A 14,813-nucleotide genomic window follows, 5' to 3' on the forward strand; every position below is an offset into this window, starting at 1 on the left:
AAAACCAAATAAAAAAAAGGTTAAAAGCAGAAATCAGCTGTTATAGAAAGATGCCTGCATAGGCCTGGCTAAATAGAAAAGTTATCAGCAGGCATTTAAAAGTTGGCACAGAAAGTGCCCATCTCTGCTGGCAGAGTATTCCATAATACAGGGCCATTGGCACTGCAGGCTCAGTTTTTTGTTGTCACCAACTTGGGGAATTTCCAGCTACATTCGTACAGATATCAGTGATCAAGCTGGGATATAAGGGTTCAGGTAGTCCCTGAGGTACCCTGGATCTAAACTGTTCAGGGATTTTAAAATTAATACAAGGGCCTTGAACCTGTTTGTAGATGGGCAGCCAATGCAGAATAGTGCTGTTGTTGTTGGCTAGATGCCTCCATCAGCAATCTGGCTTCTGCATTCTGCTCCAGCAGGAGCTTCTGAAGTAGGCCCAAGGGCAGCCCCACATACAGCACATTGCAGTAATCCAGCCTCGGGGCATGTGGCGTTGAGAAATCAGGTAAGCAACACAACTCTGTTCACCTACAGCTACTCCTTTCCCTTCCCTCTGCCAACCACACATTTAACCATTAGGGCTGTTCCTCTGGATCAATACAGTGTCGAATCTGGATCAGGGCCACCCCAAAGTGCAAGATCAGGCCCCAGATCAGGGGGTCCATGCACAGTTTTGATAAGAATACCCACTTCTGACTACTAGTCACTGGGAATCGCATGTTGGTGCTTATGTCCAGCCTACAGGTTTCCGACCAGCATCTAAGTTGGCCACTGTAAGAACAGGATGCTGGACCAGATGGGCCATTGGCCTGATCCAGGAGGGTTCTTCTTACACAGAGGCTGCTTCCAGGATAGTCCTTGTGAGCATCATGCCATGTGCCCCCACTCTTGCACTGCCTGCTCTTGAGTGTTGTCAGAAGACTCCAGTACATTTGTTCCTAACTTTCTCTTCATCTCGTTTTATTTATTTAATAGGAAATGTAAATTACCTTGTTGAAGAGGCAGAGAGACAAAACAATCTCTGTCTTGGATTATGCACACGTCTTGAGGGGCCCCGCTGTGTTGTTTAAATGAAACAACTTTTTTATTATTAAAAAAAATCCTTTTCACTCTAATTAACATTGGGTGAACTGAAGAAATACTGGCGCTGTGATTACGTAAATGCTTGTCCTTATTGTCAGCTTAATACATTTATTTACAGGACCCGTGTGTGCGTTTGGTGGATTGCCACTGTGTGGCTGTTCAAATGAACAAGAAGCACTTGCTGTTCGTTTTTAGCATGGCAATCAGAGCTTTATTAAGATTTCGTTATAAGCATGCAATGGGAAACTCGTTCAGCCAGCACACAACTTGCCTATGTCTCCCAAGAGTTGTTGTTAAGATCATTCCTCATTTGACCAGATATTGAAACCTGCCCTTGATTACTGTAGCTTTTCTGTGCATTTATTTACTTATTATTTGTACTTATATCCCATCAAATGGTCCCAAGGGATGGAGATACACACACACACACACACACACACACACACACACACACCACAATTAAAACAGGTTCAAATGATCATTAAAATCATACAGTAAAACCATGAAGCAAAGCAAGAACAAAATTAAGAAAAAGGCAACACAGAACAGTGATGTAAGTGGTAGCCACAGGTGTGGGTAAAGAGATGCTTCTTGAGTGATAGTTGAAAAGCACACATTGATGTTGTGAGATGCACCATCAGAAGGGAGGTCATTCCACAAATGGACCCATCAAGGTGAGGAAAGATGATTGCAGTCCTAGTGCTCAGATATAGAACCCAATGTCCTACCCACAAATCCTGGCTGGCTCTATTGTTAAGCAGAATGAATGGACGTCTGAGGCAGCTGGTTTGGGGTCACATATTTGTTCGCTATTTAATGTATTTATTTATTTTTGTATCCTTGCTTCCAGGCAGAGGCATTTGTGGCGCTTTCTGCCTCAGGTGCTAAATAACTTGGCCAGCCATGTACACTGTGCTTCTGGTGGGGTGGAGAGGGGCAGGTGTTGTTGCTATTTGCTGTTCTGCCTCATGCAGAAAAATGTATTGAGTTGGCCTTGACAACAAGAACTGGCTGGCTGGATTGATGTTCCCCTTCCCACTAGCCAAAGGGAATGGTGCTGATCCTCATGGGAGGAACATGTAGATGTCATGACCGGGATATAGGTCATTGTCATGGGGAGGCCATTCCCAGTGGTATCACTGCAGAAAACATAATGTCTGCTCCAGTTTATAGGATTACAATAAAACAATCTAACCACGGAGCAATCCAATGAATGCAGAGATGGGAGAGGCGTTCAGCTCACATTAAAGGCAAACCTACCTAATTCACACTTTTCTGAAATAATACGCAAACCTAAATAGAACCATCTCCTTAAATTTGCCCTTCTCTAAATCCTGCCATGCAGTTCTCCAGCCAAGTAATGTGTACTGCATTATATTAGGAAAAATTGGCTTGCAAAAGTATATTATGGAAAATGTGCATTTTTGGAGAAATTTGCACTAAAATGCTGATGAGCTTTCAAAAGGACATCAGCCACAAACTGATGTGGAAATGAGGAGAACTGAAACAAGAGAAACCAAAACAAATGTAAGAGTTCCCCATCCCTGCTCAGGTGTAAATGTCATTGATTTCAGTGAGACTTACTCCCAAGTAACAGTGAACAGGACTGCAGCTTCAGTAGTAGTATTTTTAATTGTCATCATATGACAAGCTCTCTATCCTGCTTTTAAAAAAAGCAAACCGTTCAGAGAAAAAACCCAACAAAATGCATTCATCCTCTCTGTTTGACCAGAAATGTACTGAGTCATTGCTATTTCTGCTCAGCAGCCCTCCAGTCCAAAAGCTGCAGGAAGTAGAAAGGAGGCAAAAGAAGTTTCTCAGTCACAGCTGGGTCCCCTCCACCAGCCCCTCAGGCTGCTGACCCTTAAAGAATGCTGGCTGTAGCCAAATTAGCAGCAAGCTAGCACTTTTGCTTCCCACTGCTGTTAACACCAAAAAGGCAGGCAAAGGAAAGAGAAATCTCAGGCAGCCTGGGAATGCACATGACTGCTGTTGTGTCCCTTTAATCAAACCACAGGCCAGAAGCCACCTGCTTTGCAGATTTGATCCATGATTTCAAAGCAGCTTCTGTAGTTCGAGTGGAATATGTGGATGTCGGGGGACCTAAGAATGTCCAGGCTCCACCATATGATCCAAAGTTCAGGTGAGCCCATCCCAGGATGCTCTAGTTCTGAACGCTGAAAAGCCTCCCCGCTAACCACCATGGCAATGTCTTGGTCTTCTTCAACCATTCCTTGACCTAGCACAGAGATGGGGAACCTTTCGCCTTCCTGGAAGATGCAGTACCACTAAACCTAGGCACCTGCAGTGATGGTGCTGTAACACAACAAAGATCAAGCTCTCCATTCCTCTGGCTGCCATAGTGTAGGCTGGAGGTCCTTTTCAGCCAAAGGGCCACATTCCCTATTAGGCTACCTTCTGAGGGCCAAATGCCAGCAGGATGTGAGGCCAGAAGCAAAAAGGGGCAAGGCATAAATGTTGATTTTACCTTTGTACAGTAGGCCTGTTTCTACACACACTCAGAATAACATCCAGGTAAGCAGGAAGCATGATCAGAGTTCAAGTGACATGCTCTTGCCAGGCAAGAACACTCAAGTAGGACCAGAGACAGGTGTGCTCTGGGGAAAGTCCCAAAGGCCAGACAGAGGGGACTGGAGGGGCCCACATCCCTCATGTAGGTAGTAAGATTTCTGGGCTCCAGCACTAGAGTCTAGGATTGGAAACTCCGGTTCTTTACACCCACAAGAGACATAAGCATTCCCAGAGGACCAGTATCCAATTTCTATGTATTGTGATCCTGCTTCAAAAACAAATCCAGGTAATTTCAGAAAGGCAAGATCTTGGAAGGCGAGGAACATATATGTCAATTGTTAAGTATAATTGTTTAATGTACATTGAAATGGGAAATAACTCCAAAGTGTCTATACATATACTGTGAAGCACGGCATGGGAATTTCCATTGAAGCTAAAGAAGAGCTGAAGAGAGCCTAACATTAATCATTAAGGGGGGGGCTGTATCTCTGTGCCTCATTCACAAGGGGATGAGCTCAGAATCACACAAAAAGGATTGTATTACAAGTCTATGCATATGCTAATCTGTGGGTTTCCATCTTGTGTGGAATGGATCTTCGTTCTCAAGCTACTGAAGGGAATGGAAATACTAATCTATCTCCAGGAAGCTGGAATGGATAAGAGACAGAGCTTTGATTTTTAGCTCCGGATGCAATATGTTTTGTAAAGTGCCTTATACCTGGACAAGTATACAAATTATGCATCTATCTGAATGTAACTTTATTTGTTTCAAGTTGTTTTGAAGTTAAGTTCTTCAGTAAAACTTGTGAAGCATATGACTGAACTGGGAAAAAAATATTTCAAAGAAGAGTCCATTTTTATTCATCCGATTTGCTTCCATATGCACAATATTAATATCTTCAATATTCACATATTTATTTGCTAGAGGCTCTCAGGACCATCTGACCTGTTCTGCCTAGATGGGGGTTAAAGTGCATGAATACCACATGCAAATCATCATGCATGTGACAATTCGAGTGATGGTTTTATGAATCCAAAAAAAGATCACTGGTGTTTTCTACACACGCATTACAAAATGAACAAAATGTTTCCACCATATTTTTTTGCAGAAGCATGTGTTTTGTTGTGTCTACCTGTATGATCTCTTTGTTTTATTCGAGGCTTACACTTCCTGCATGGATGTGCTCTCCGAGTAGGGAAAAACACTGTGTTCGAAACTGTTCATGGATACATTCTCATTTTCCAAATGATTAGGCCTTTCAGCAGTCTGTTAGCCAAGCATACCCATTTCTTTACTTGGAAGTTTGCAGAGAGAGAGAGAAAAAAAATCCTGCTCCCCACAAAAAAAAGCAAAAGAAAAGATTCATGTTATTCCAGTTTCGTGACATGCAGTAAACCTTTGCCTCAGCAGGCTTTTGTCCAGTCAGAAGGGCAGCTGTGTGCTGATTGTAAAAAATGAGGCTGAGCATTGAAACTGACAGATTCCAGATGGGTCAGATCAGCGGTTCCAGAAACAAGAGAGAGAAAACACCCTGGCAGGATTGTACGAAAACTTTTAGCAACCTTATGGGCAGTTTGAAATAGGATCATTCAGGCCAAAGCTTGTGCATGTAATCTTGGATTTCTTAAACAAAATTCCAGAAGATTGTTCACTTCTCCACATTTCAAAAACTTTGCAAATTCATTTTTCTTTTAAGTCCTCGTAAAAATTTATCAGCATTTTTGTGCAAATTTCTTCTAATGTACATGCTTGAATGCTGTTCTGCAACTTCAGTAATAAAGTGAACAATGCTGTTCTGCCTATTATTTACATATTTGCAAAGCAATTTTACCTAATATCCCTATTTTTCCACAGCGGTTTTCACTAGTGTATTTTTGTATGTCACTAACATTTGCATTTTAATGCACACTTTACCCAGGCAATGTGCATTTTTGTATATATTGAATGGCTGGAGAACTGCATTCCAAAATTCAAAAATGTATTAATTTCAAGGGATGCTTGTATTTTGGTTTGGACTTTGTATTAGAAAGTGTGAATTATGTAGATTTGCCTTTAGACTGAACTGAATCTAATCCCCACCCTTACATAGTGACATGTGGCATTTCTTCCACCTAATACTCTCCCTTCATTAGTGGCGCACCTTGGTAATATGGTGCCCTGCAAGTGGCCAAAATATGATGACCCCTGCCCGCTAGCCCATGTGGCACCTTCCCAAAGCTGGGTAAGGGAGACACCAGGCTTTGGGAAGCAGGCACCAGGCTCTGGCATAGTCCTAGAACCCCTTGTCTCCTTCCCAAAGCTAGGCAAGTACTAACTAGGTTTTGGGAAGAAGGCTGGAGGACTCTGTCAGAGCCTCACTAGGCTTTGGGAAGGAGGCAGAAAGGAATCCCCTTGGCCTCTGCACCCTGTGTGGGGGAACCACTTGCGTTGCCCTAAATCTGTCTCTGTCTCGGAGGGTATTCTGTCCAGAGTTCCATTCCAATGTTTGCAATACAGATAAAGCCTTTAGAAACAAGCTTGCCATTTTTGCATTACACTGAATTAGCCTCGAGAATACAAATGATCTGAAATGTTTAAGAGGGATCAACTTAGAGACTTTCATTTTGGGAAGCATGAAAAGCCATCTATTTCAACACCATTGGTGTTGCAACTTCAGTAATAGCTTTCCCTTGGACAAGCATCAATTTGCAGATATTTATTATAACTGAACTCTTAATTACTTGAGGGGCAGAAAGGCGCAAGATGCTCATATTAGGAAGGATTCTGCTATAAATAGCCAGAGACTCAGACAGAGAGAATTTGCTAGAATGAAAAGGAGAGAGCTGAGCCATGTTGGAGGATTTATCTATATGTTTGTTTCACTTATTTCCTTGCATATCTTCTTGTTTAGAAAGGTCTGCAAATGTGGCTGCATGGGGCCTCCCACTAGGATGGATGAGAAAATAGAAATGTTTACATTTAAAGGCGAACTTACCTAATTCACACATTACAAAACAATATGTGGACCGAAACACAGCCGTCTCTGAATCTTGTAATGTAGATCTCCAGCCAACAAGTATACCAAAAAGCATGCATATATTAGGGAAGATTGCTTTGCAAAAATGTGTTCATTGTGGGAAATGCATACAAATATGTGCTTATTAGGAAAAATGGACACTAATATGCTGAAGAAAAATATGATCAAATCTGGAAATGTGGTGAACTGAATTTAAGAATGGAAAAACACAAAACTGAAGGAAACCAAAATTGTCAGAATTGCCTTTCCCTGTCTCCCATGCAGGTTTACCTGGTCAAATCTGCTTAGGTTCACAGTAGAACTGTGTTGGGATGCTTGCAAAATTCTCCACATCCAAAACTCCCTGTGGATTTTGGAGTTCCAAACTGACTAGTCTCCTTTCCAAAATAGAACCAATGCTTTAGGAATCCTCCAGTAATCTGGCTTGTTTTTGTTTTTAATTTCTGGCTCCTATATAGAACAATTTCCCACACTCTAGGTGTTCCTCATGTGTGCATCACAGTAAAACCCTGCAAAAAAGCAATCTGTGCCATCATATATATGTATAGTTCTGTCAAAATTAGTTTGGTAGGAGTACATACTGCACATGAAGTAAAACACCACACCAAAAAGAATTGTGAAGCAATTATATATAGGATTGCATTAGGATTGCTTTCTTGTAGGGTTTTACTAACATATACATGCAAAAGAACTGAAAGCCACAACAAACTGACCACACTCTGATTGTGGAATTAACTTCAGGAATACTAGTGAAACTGGAATTCAGGAGTGGGACAGAGGCTTAAGAGGAAGCACACTCATGGTGCAATACAAGAGGGAGTTGAAGAAATTTACTCAATGGAAAGCTGCCTTGTGCTGAGTCAGATCTTTGGTTCATCTAGCTCAGTTCTGACCATGGCAGGTATGGGAAAGCTTTGGCTCTCCAGGTGTTACTGAACTGCAATTCTCATCAACCCTGGCAATTGGCTGTGCTTGATGGGACTGATGAGAGTTGTAGTTCAGCAACATCAAGGGGGCCGAAGATTCCCCACACCTGATCTGTGGTGGCTTGCAGAGCTCATCCAAGGTTTCAGGTGGAGGACATTCCTATCCCTCTGTGAAAATTCCAGGGTCTGAAACTTTGCATGCAAAGCCGATGCTGTATCACTGAGCTATGACACTTCTCATTCCTACAGAAGAGCCATAGTTCACTAGTAGAGAATATTATTTACACCTAGAGGTTCCAAGGTTCAAACTGTAGCATCTCCAGGCAGGACTTGGAAACCTATCAGAGTAGAGAGTGCTGAGTTAGATAGACCAGTGGGTCTGATTCAGTACCAATGCAGCTTTCCATGTTCCTAACTATGTCAGGTTGGCTTCAATTCTTTCTGGAGACACTTGTTTTCCACCTTCTCATTCCCAACCCCCAGCCCCTAATGCTAGCATTAATAGAGATCAGCTAATCAGCTTTGAGGATTGCCAAAGCAGATGCTTTCCCATGAACCAGTTACATTTTCTTAGGCTGATCTCCCTCTCTGCCAAGCTTTTCTTAAAGCTAGCATTTTGAGCAGACTTTTCCCTGATTTCGCAATCTTCTTTACAGACCAAATCAACGCACGTTGTATTAAATAGCTCCGAAGACTTTGAATGACCCTGTTCTTCTTTGATTTGGGGGAGCCGTTGTTTGTGTGGCTCTTACTGAGCGGGTCTAAGAACTACCTACTTATTCATTGATCCGTCTTCGGATCAACGTCTGTGTGTAAGAGAGACGTGCTAGGTGAATAAGCCCCATGCTCAGGCAGGCAAGTAAATCAGGCAGTCACTGAGCAAATAAACCATATTTATTATTCATTCAGATTGTATTTGTCTGAAGTTATAGACTCTTCCTTTCCCCTCAATCTCTCTGCAGGTATGTGAGTTCTGCCACTGAGCGACAAGGAGGCACATCCATGAGGAAGGTAATTCCTTGCTAAATGACTGTCCTATCCTAAGAGAAATCATTCATTGCTATGTGTTGATAATATAGAGTTGTCTCTAAATTTGTGTCTATGCTGGTGGGCACATCTGACAATCCAGTGTTATGTGTGTTGGTTTTGAAGCAAAGGCTAATGTAGATTTTTCTCCTCCAGCTTATCACCCTGCAATGTACTGCTGAAATGATGGATTTGTAAGCCAAGTCATTCCTTGAGTATATAAGAAATGCTTAGCTGGATTACTTGCACCAGAGAGCAATCAAGCGAAGCTTTTTGTTCCCAACAGCAAAAACTTTTGAAGAATGGGCAGAATGGGCAGTATCCAATGCACTTGTTCCATTAGCATGATAATTTGCCCTTGTGCAATTGAATTTCCCCCCTTCTTCTCCACCCACACCCTGCACCCTCCTCATATCTGCTCCAGAAGGCTTGGGGGAAACCCAGAACAGATTTAGAGGGCATGCTGCAGTGTGGAGAGGGGCAAAAGTCTGGTTGTGCAGGCATAAATCATTTTGTAATTGAACAAGTTACTTAATGCTGCATTGGATACAAACCCATGGGTATAGCAGCTCCCTTTTTGTTTGTCCCCAATATCTGTTAATCAGAGATATTCTGCTTCTAAATACTGCTTCTGAGGGGTGTGTGGGGTGTTAGGGGTGGTACCTCTGGTGGGGGACATGTGTTCCTTCTGAGGTAGTTGGTCCACCTTTGGTCCCCAGTGTGCACTTAGTTCTCACCTGTGGCTCCTGGATGCTCTCAGTGTGCCACAGCAGCCACACCCCAGGAAACTGCTTCAACAGCCTGTCTAAACCAGGTAAGGGTAGCAGATGGGTCTCAAACTCTCGGTGATTTAGGGAATTTCCCTGCACGTGAAGACAGGCTCTGGCAGACTGAGCGGACAAGACTAATAGTGGGTCATGAAGGCACATGTCATAGAGAGAAGCGAGGGGCAGATCTGGCTCGTCAGCCTGGGAAGGTAACCTATCTAGGAGCAGGTAAACTCTGATCTTAAACCTCTGCTGCCTTCTGGGGGACATCTCCAGGAAAAGAAGAGGTTATGGAGTAAACCCTAAGCAAATATAGAGTGGAGTTCCTAAGACAGTTGGATGGCACCTTGTATGCCTCCTTTGGGCAACTCCTGCAGCCAAGCTGGTGCCAGATGTATTGCTTTCCTTTCCTTTGGATCACATCAGCGAGGCCAAGGGGAGGGGGTCTTGTTATCTGAGCAGCCTAGGACCTTCATGCACACTGCCCAGGCTTGCTCTCCAAGGAGGTCACTTCAGTGCTGTTAGCGCAGCGGTTTGACTTCACCCACAGAGGTGCATTGTCTATTGAGATAGATGGATGCTAACTGCTTCTGAACATGGAAGCTCCATTTTGCTGGCACACCTTAATAGATGTGGCATGCATCAGAATGGGTGCAGTGTAAAAATAAATAAATAAAATCAATAAAAGCTGCTGTTCAGAGATCTGGCCATCCATTCCCTCTGAGCTGCACATTCCACACTCTGCCCAATTTTGTGGTTTTTTTTCCTGGTTTTTTTTTTTCTTTTCTTTTCCAACTGTCGTTCTACATTCTGAATCCACCAATATGGCTGCACTGGATTCGCTCCCAATCCCAAAATGAATAAGGCCAATTTGAGAGGGTCCAGGCTTGGCAGAAGCCAAGTGGAGCAGCCCTGGGTTGCTGTGGGTTGGGTCAGACTTCCCAGAGCAATCTGGAGCAGGCAGCAGGTGGGGTGGAGAAGCAAGCAGTTATAGCATGTTCCACCACAGGGAGTGCAAAGGGAAGGAGAACCCAGCAGGATTGAACCCTTCACTCATCAGCTGTTGAGCAGAAGATTCAATCCTGTGGAGTGCCTTGCTTCACAAGCAGCTCTAGGTACCGAGAACACTCAGTCCACACCAGCATGGGTATATGTTTGGTGGGGGGGGGTTTCTTCCAAATATTTTTTGAACTTCTACAAACCTCAGAGTTCATTCAAGTATACAGTGGTACCTCTGGATATGAACGGGATCCGTTCTGGAGCCCAGTTCGCATCCTGAAGTAAACGTAAGACGGGTCTGCGCATGCGCGTGAGGTCACTTTGAGCGTATGCGCGAGCAGCAAAACCCGGAAGTAACGCGCTCCATTACTTCTGGGTCGCCACAGAGCACAACCCGAAAATATTCATCCCGAAGCTACTTCAACCCGAGGTATGACTGTACTAGTATTCCCCACCACCACTTGTTTCTCAATGGACCCATGTTGGTTAAAATCCTGATGACACCTACAACCTGAGTTTGCTGTAAGAAGGAATGGGTTTCTTTTCCTGGTTAATTGTGAGCTGCATGGTGATTTCCCTCTTGCTCCCTGTCTCCCCCAATCTACTGCCAACAGTAGGTTAGTCTGAGTTTGAGCATCAGGAATCAGAAAAAAAGATTTTTCTGCCTGTTACTATCATTGCACCATTCACGATTCTTCAAATTTCTGTTTCTTCCTAGTAATCCATGTTTCCCACCCCATACAAAGTTCCCTAACCCAGAACATCCCAAACTTGGGTCTCTAGCTGTTGTTGGACTACAAATCCCACCATCCCTAGATAGCAGGACCAGTAGTTGGGGATGATGGGGGTTGTAGTCCAACAACAGCTGGCAACCCAAGTTTGGGAAACCCACTACCCTAACTAAGATTTATTTGCATGGGTGCTCCGCCCCATCTACTGATTGTCCTGGTCTCCCTTTTCCATATCTTCTCCAGATCTGCACAATCCCTTTTGAGAGGAAATGCCCCAAGCTGTATCTAGGGAATTGTATTCATTGTGGGGGGGGGGGGAAAGGTTTGCTAGGTAGAAGGGAAGCAGTGCTGTAGCCAAGTCTGGGCAGCATCTTGTGGTATGGCTCCAGTTTCTCCACCTCATCTCTCCTATACCATATACTCGGAGGCTCACATATCCTCGACTGCATTCAGTTCTTCCCTCAAATCACAGGGTGAGGTCCAAGGCAGGGGGAGCAGACACCTGTTCATGTGGCAGAGTTCCCGACCTGCACCCCACATGCCAATAAAATCTTTCCTGGAGAGTAGGGAGACTCTTTTTTGCTGTGACTAGGGACATAACCAGGGACTAGGAGTCTTCTTCATCAGGTGATGGAAGCAAGGACTCCAAACCTGAAAGGGAAAAGCACTGCAGGGGCAGTCAACAAGAAACTGCTCCCCAATGACCCTGTGGGACCGGTGACCCCCCCCCCCAGCCTGAGGATGTTGCACTGATTCCACAGTCCCTGGAAGACCTGTCCCTTCCCCACCCTGTTACAGTAGGAGACTACTAGGAAAGGCTGGGCCCCTTTAAGTAGAGCAGCTTCTTGCAGCACAGGTGTTCTTAGTGATTAGGCTGCTGCTGATCCCTCTGCTGAAAAAGGGCACTAATTCAGCTTGTTTCTTTCTGGGGTAACTTCAGTTTGCTGCATTCCCTAGCTTGCCAGGCCACAGAGCAGGTCAAGAGGATGAGTAAAGCAAATGTAAGTCCTACTTGTGCAATCAAATTTCCAATGTTCATGTGAATGCCACCCATGGGATCCATCTCCAGTGCAGCATGGCCAGCACCGGGGGGGGGGGCATAGTTCTGCAGTTAGGACCCACTTGGCATGGAAGGAGAGAGGAGCACTTAACTTCCAGTGTCTCCTCTCTCCTGCCCTGGCTGAGGAACTTCTCACTTACTATGCAATATTGCCTGGATAAAAATAGAGGGGGAAATTGTGTATCTGCAGTCCTATGTAAGACTGTGGTAGCAAATTCCATAGTTTAACAATGACTGTGTGGTGGCCTGCTTCTTTTTGTCTCTGCAGAACCTCCTGCCATTCTGCTTTGTTGAATGGCTCTGGGTCCTGGTTTTATGAGATGGTAGGAGAATATTTTCTTTCTCTCTCTCTCTCTCCATTTTCCCTCACAGTAGATTCAGCTGGTTGTACTTCTAATAGAAGAGCTTCAATTCAAACCCACATTAAGCCACATTTTATTCTCTGGCGAGGCGGCAAAGGAGTTTGAAGGGAAAGGGTGCGGCCATTTTGTGTCCACATATATGCTTTTGCCTGGAGATGGTGCACTTGAGCTATGAGAGATATTCTCCCCTTGCTCCTCAGGTTTAAGTTCTAGAGATCTGGACAAGGGATCTGGAACTGAAAGGAACTCCACTTGTGTGTTTGTGCACTAGTGGGATGTTTTAAAAGCATCCACGGGGTCTCTTTATGCAGCAAAATAGCGTTTGTGTTTTACCAAGGACAGAAACCCCCAAGTAGGGCTTGCCTCAGTTGAGTGGCAGGAAGAATGAGGCGGAGGGGTAGGGCTAAGAGTGGTCTCCAGCACCCTCGTTCCATTACTGCAAGGATTTATGATAGTGCAACAGAACCTTTCTCCCCCCCCCCTTCTCCATCCCATATGCAACCTGCACCCTCCACAAATCTGCTGCAGAGCGTGAGGGGGGGGGAACCTCAGAACAAATGGAGGGGGGCCTGTAAGAGGAGGAGAGGGGAGGAGTTTTGTTGTGTAAAGGTTAATTGTTGCTTTAAGAGAGCAAGAGATTTAGCACTGCTTTGGATACAAGCCCCGAAGCCAACAAAAAGCTGGATCCATCAGTTTAAAACAGTGCAGCTGTTTAAGATGACCAGTCTGCCAGATCTCTCCCCCTTGCTTTTTGGATTGGCTTTGCTGAGGCATTTCCCTGTGGTTACCCTGGGTATCTAATCCAGCCCCTTGAATATTCACGTCCAGATGCTGTTGGGAAGAGTCAGAGCGGGAGGGGAGTGTTCGTGAGATGTTATTTCTGCTTGCCAGGAGGCTGCTAAGAGTTTTATGGGGTTCCCCCCCTTCCTCTGGGCTATTCTTCATGGAGTGAACGTGGGGTAATTAGCTGAACCGCCAAATACTCTGAACAGAAGGCCTGGCAGTTCCATTGGCTTTGCAGTGCACGTCTTGCATTTTAAACTCCATTCTAAGTAATCGAGAGCAACATTGTGTAGCAAAGTGCGCAATTAGGTAGGCATTCAGGATTTCAAACAAGGCACAAACTTTGAGCGCAGCTGCTGATAGCATTCATTTTCTTCAGACTTGATTTGTGTGGCTTTTGACAGGGGATGAGTAATCTCTTGCATCTGAGAGTAAATTTTGTCATTTATAGATGCAGATTCAGCTTCCAGACAGATAATAGGTTGTGCTACTGCTTGCTTTTTTTAAGTTACAGCTTAGGAAGTGATCCGTTAAGATTCCATAAACATTGCCTGTAGGTCTAAACTACTTGGGAAACTTAGTGGAGGGTTTTATGAAGGAATCAAACTATTGGTTAAGAAGATTTTAAAGACTGTAACAAATGACATGTTTTCACTAGGTCAGCAAGTGCTTGATAGATTTAAGCCAAATTTTGAATTGAGCAAGAAATAGAAAGCTCTTAACTTTAGCCAGTCACTCTCTTCTGGGGGAGATGAGGTAAGCAAAGATATCTTTAACCCCCTTTATTCCAGGACTAATGGGACGCGGATGGCGCTGTGGGTTAAACCACAGAGCCTTGGACTTGCCAATCAGAAGGTTGGCGGTTTGAATCCCTGCAACAGGGTGAGCTCCCGTTACTCGGTCCCTGCTCCTGCCAACCTAGCAGTTCGAAAGCACCTCAAAGTGCAAGTAGATAAATAGGTACCGCTCCGGTGGGAAGGTAAACGGCGTTTCCGTGCACTGCTCTGGTTTGCCAGAAGCGGGTTAGTCATGCTGGCCACATGACCCGGAAGCTGTACGCCGGCTCCCTTGGCCAGTAAAGCGAGATGAGCGCCGCAACCCCAGAGTTGGTCAAGACTGGACCTAATGGTCAGGGGTCCCTTTACCTTTACCTTTATTCCTGGACTGGGAAGCAGCCGGTTCTTCACCTGAAGTTGCAGGGAAGGGGCTTATAGAGCAAAACTGCAAGTTACATTGAAATACATTATTATAAGTCCCTATTTAAAAACACAGAGAGCAAGAAAATGCAACTGCCGATAGGGATGAACAAATCAGTTTTAATTGCTTGCCATTTCTCTTTTTTTCCAATCTTTAGTATAGTTTTCCACATTTCTACAGTAGTTTGCAAAGCCTTTTTTTTTAATTCTCCATGAAATGTAATCAGCGAATTTCTCCTAATATACACGTTTGTATTCAGTTTCCCCCTAATACACACATTTTTTGCAAAGTAATGTCCCTAACAAAGTGCATTTTTATACACACTTCACCTAA

The 14,813-nt window shown here is 44.3% G+C and overlaps 1 protein-coding gene across 3 annotated transcripts in view; it reads left to right on the top strand.

The window, feature by feature from the left end:
• The window catches only part of LOC309361962 (connector enhancer of kinase suppressor of ras 2-like), a 318,598-nt gene that overhangs the window by 259,497 nt on the left and 44,288 nt on the right, over positions 1-14,813 (top strand). For all 3 annotated transcript variants that reach the window (XM_081897332.1, XM_081897331.1, XM_081897330.1), the window contains exon 15: positions 8,518-8,566. In XM_081897332.1, the coding sequence (XP_081753458.1) occupies positions 8,518-8,566 (49 nt within the window). The remainder of the gene's footprint in view (positions 1-8,517; positions 8,567-14,813) is intronic.

Source organism: Podarcis melisellensis (genome assembly GCF_964234715.1).
Source record: "Podarcis melisellensis genome assembly, chromosome: Z".
Classification (NCBI taxonomy): Eukaryota; Metazoa; Chordata; class Lepidosauria; order Squamata; family Lacertidae; genus Podarcis; species Podarcis melisellensis.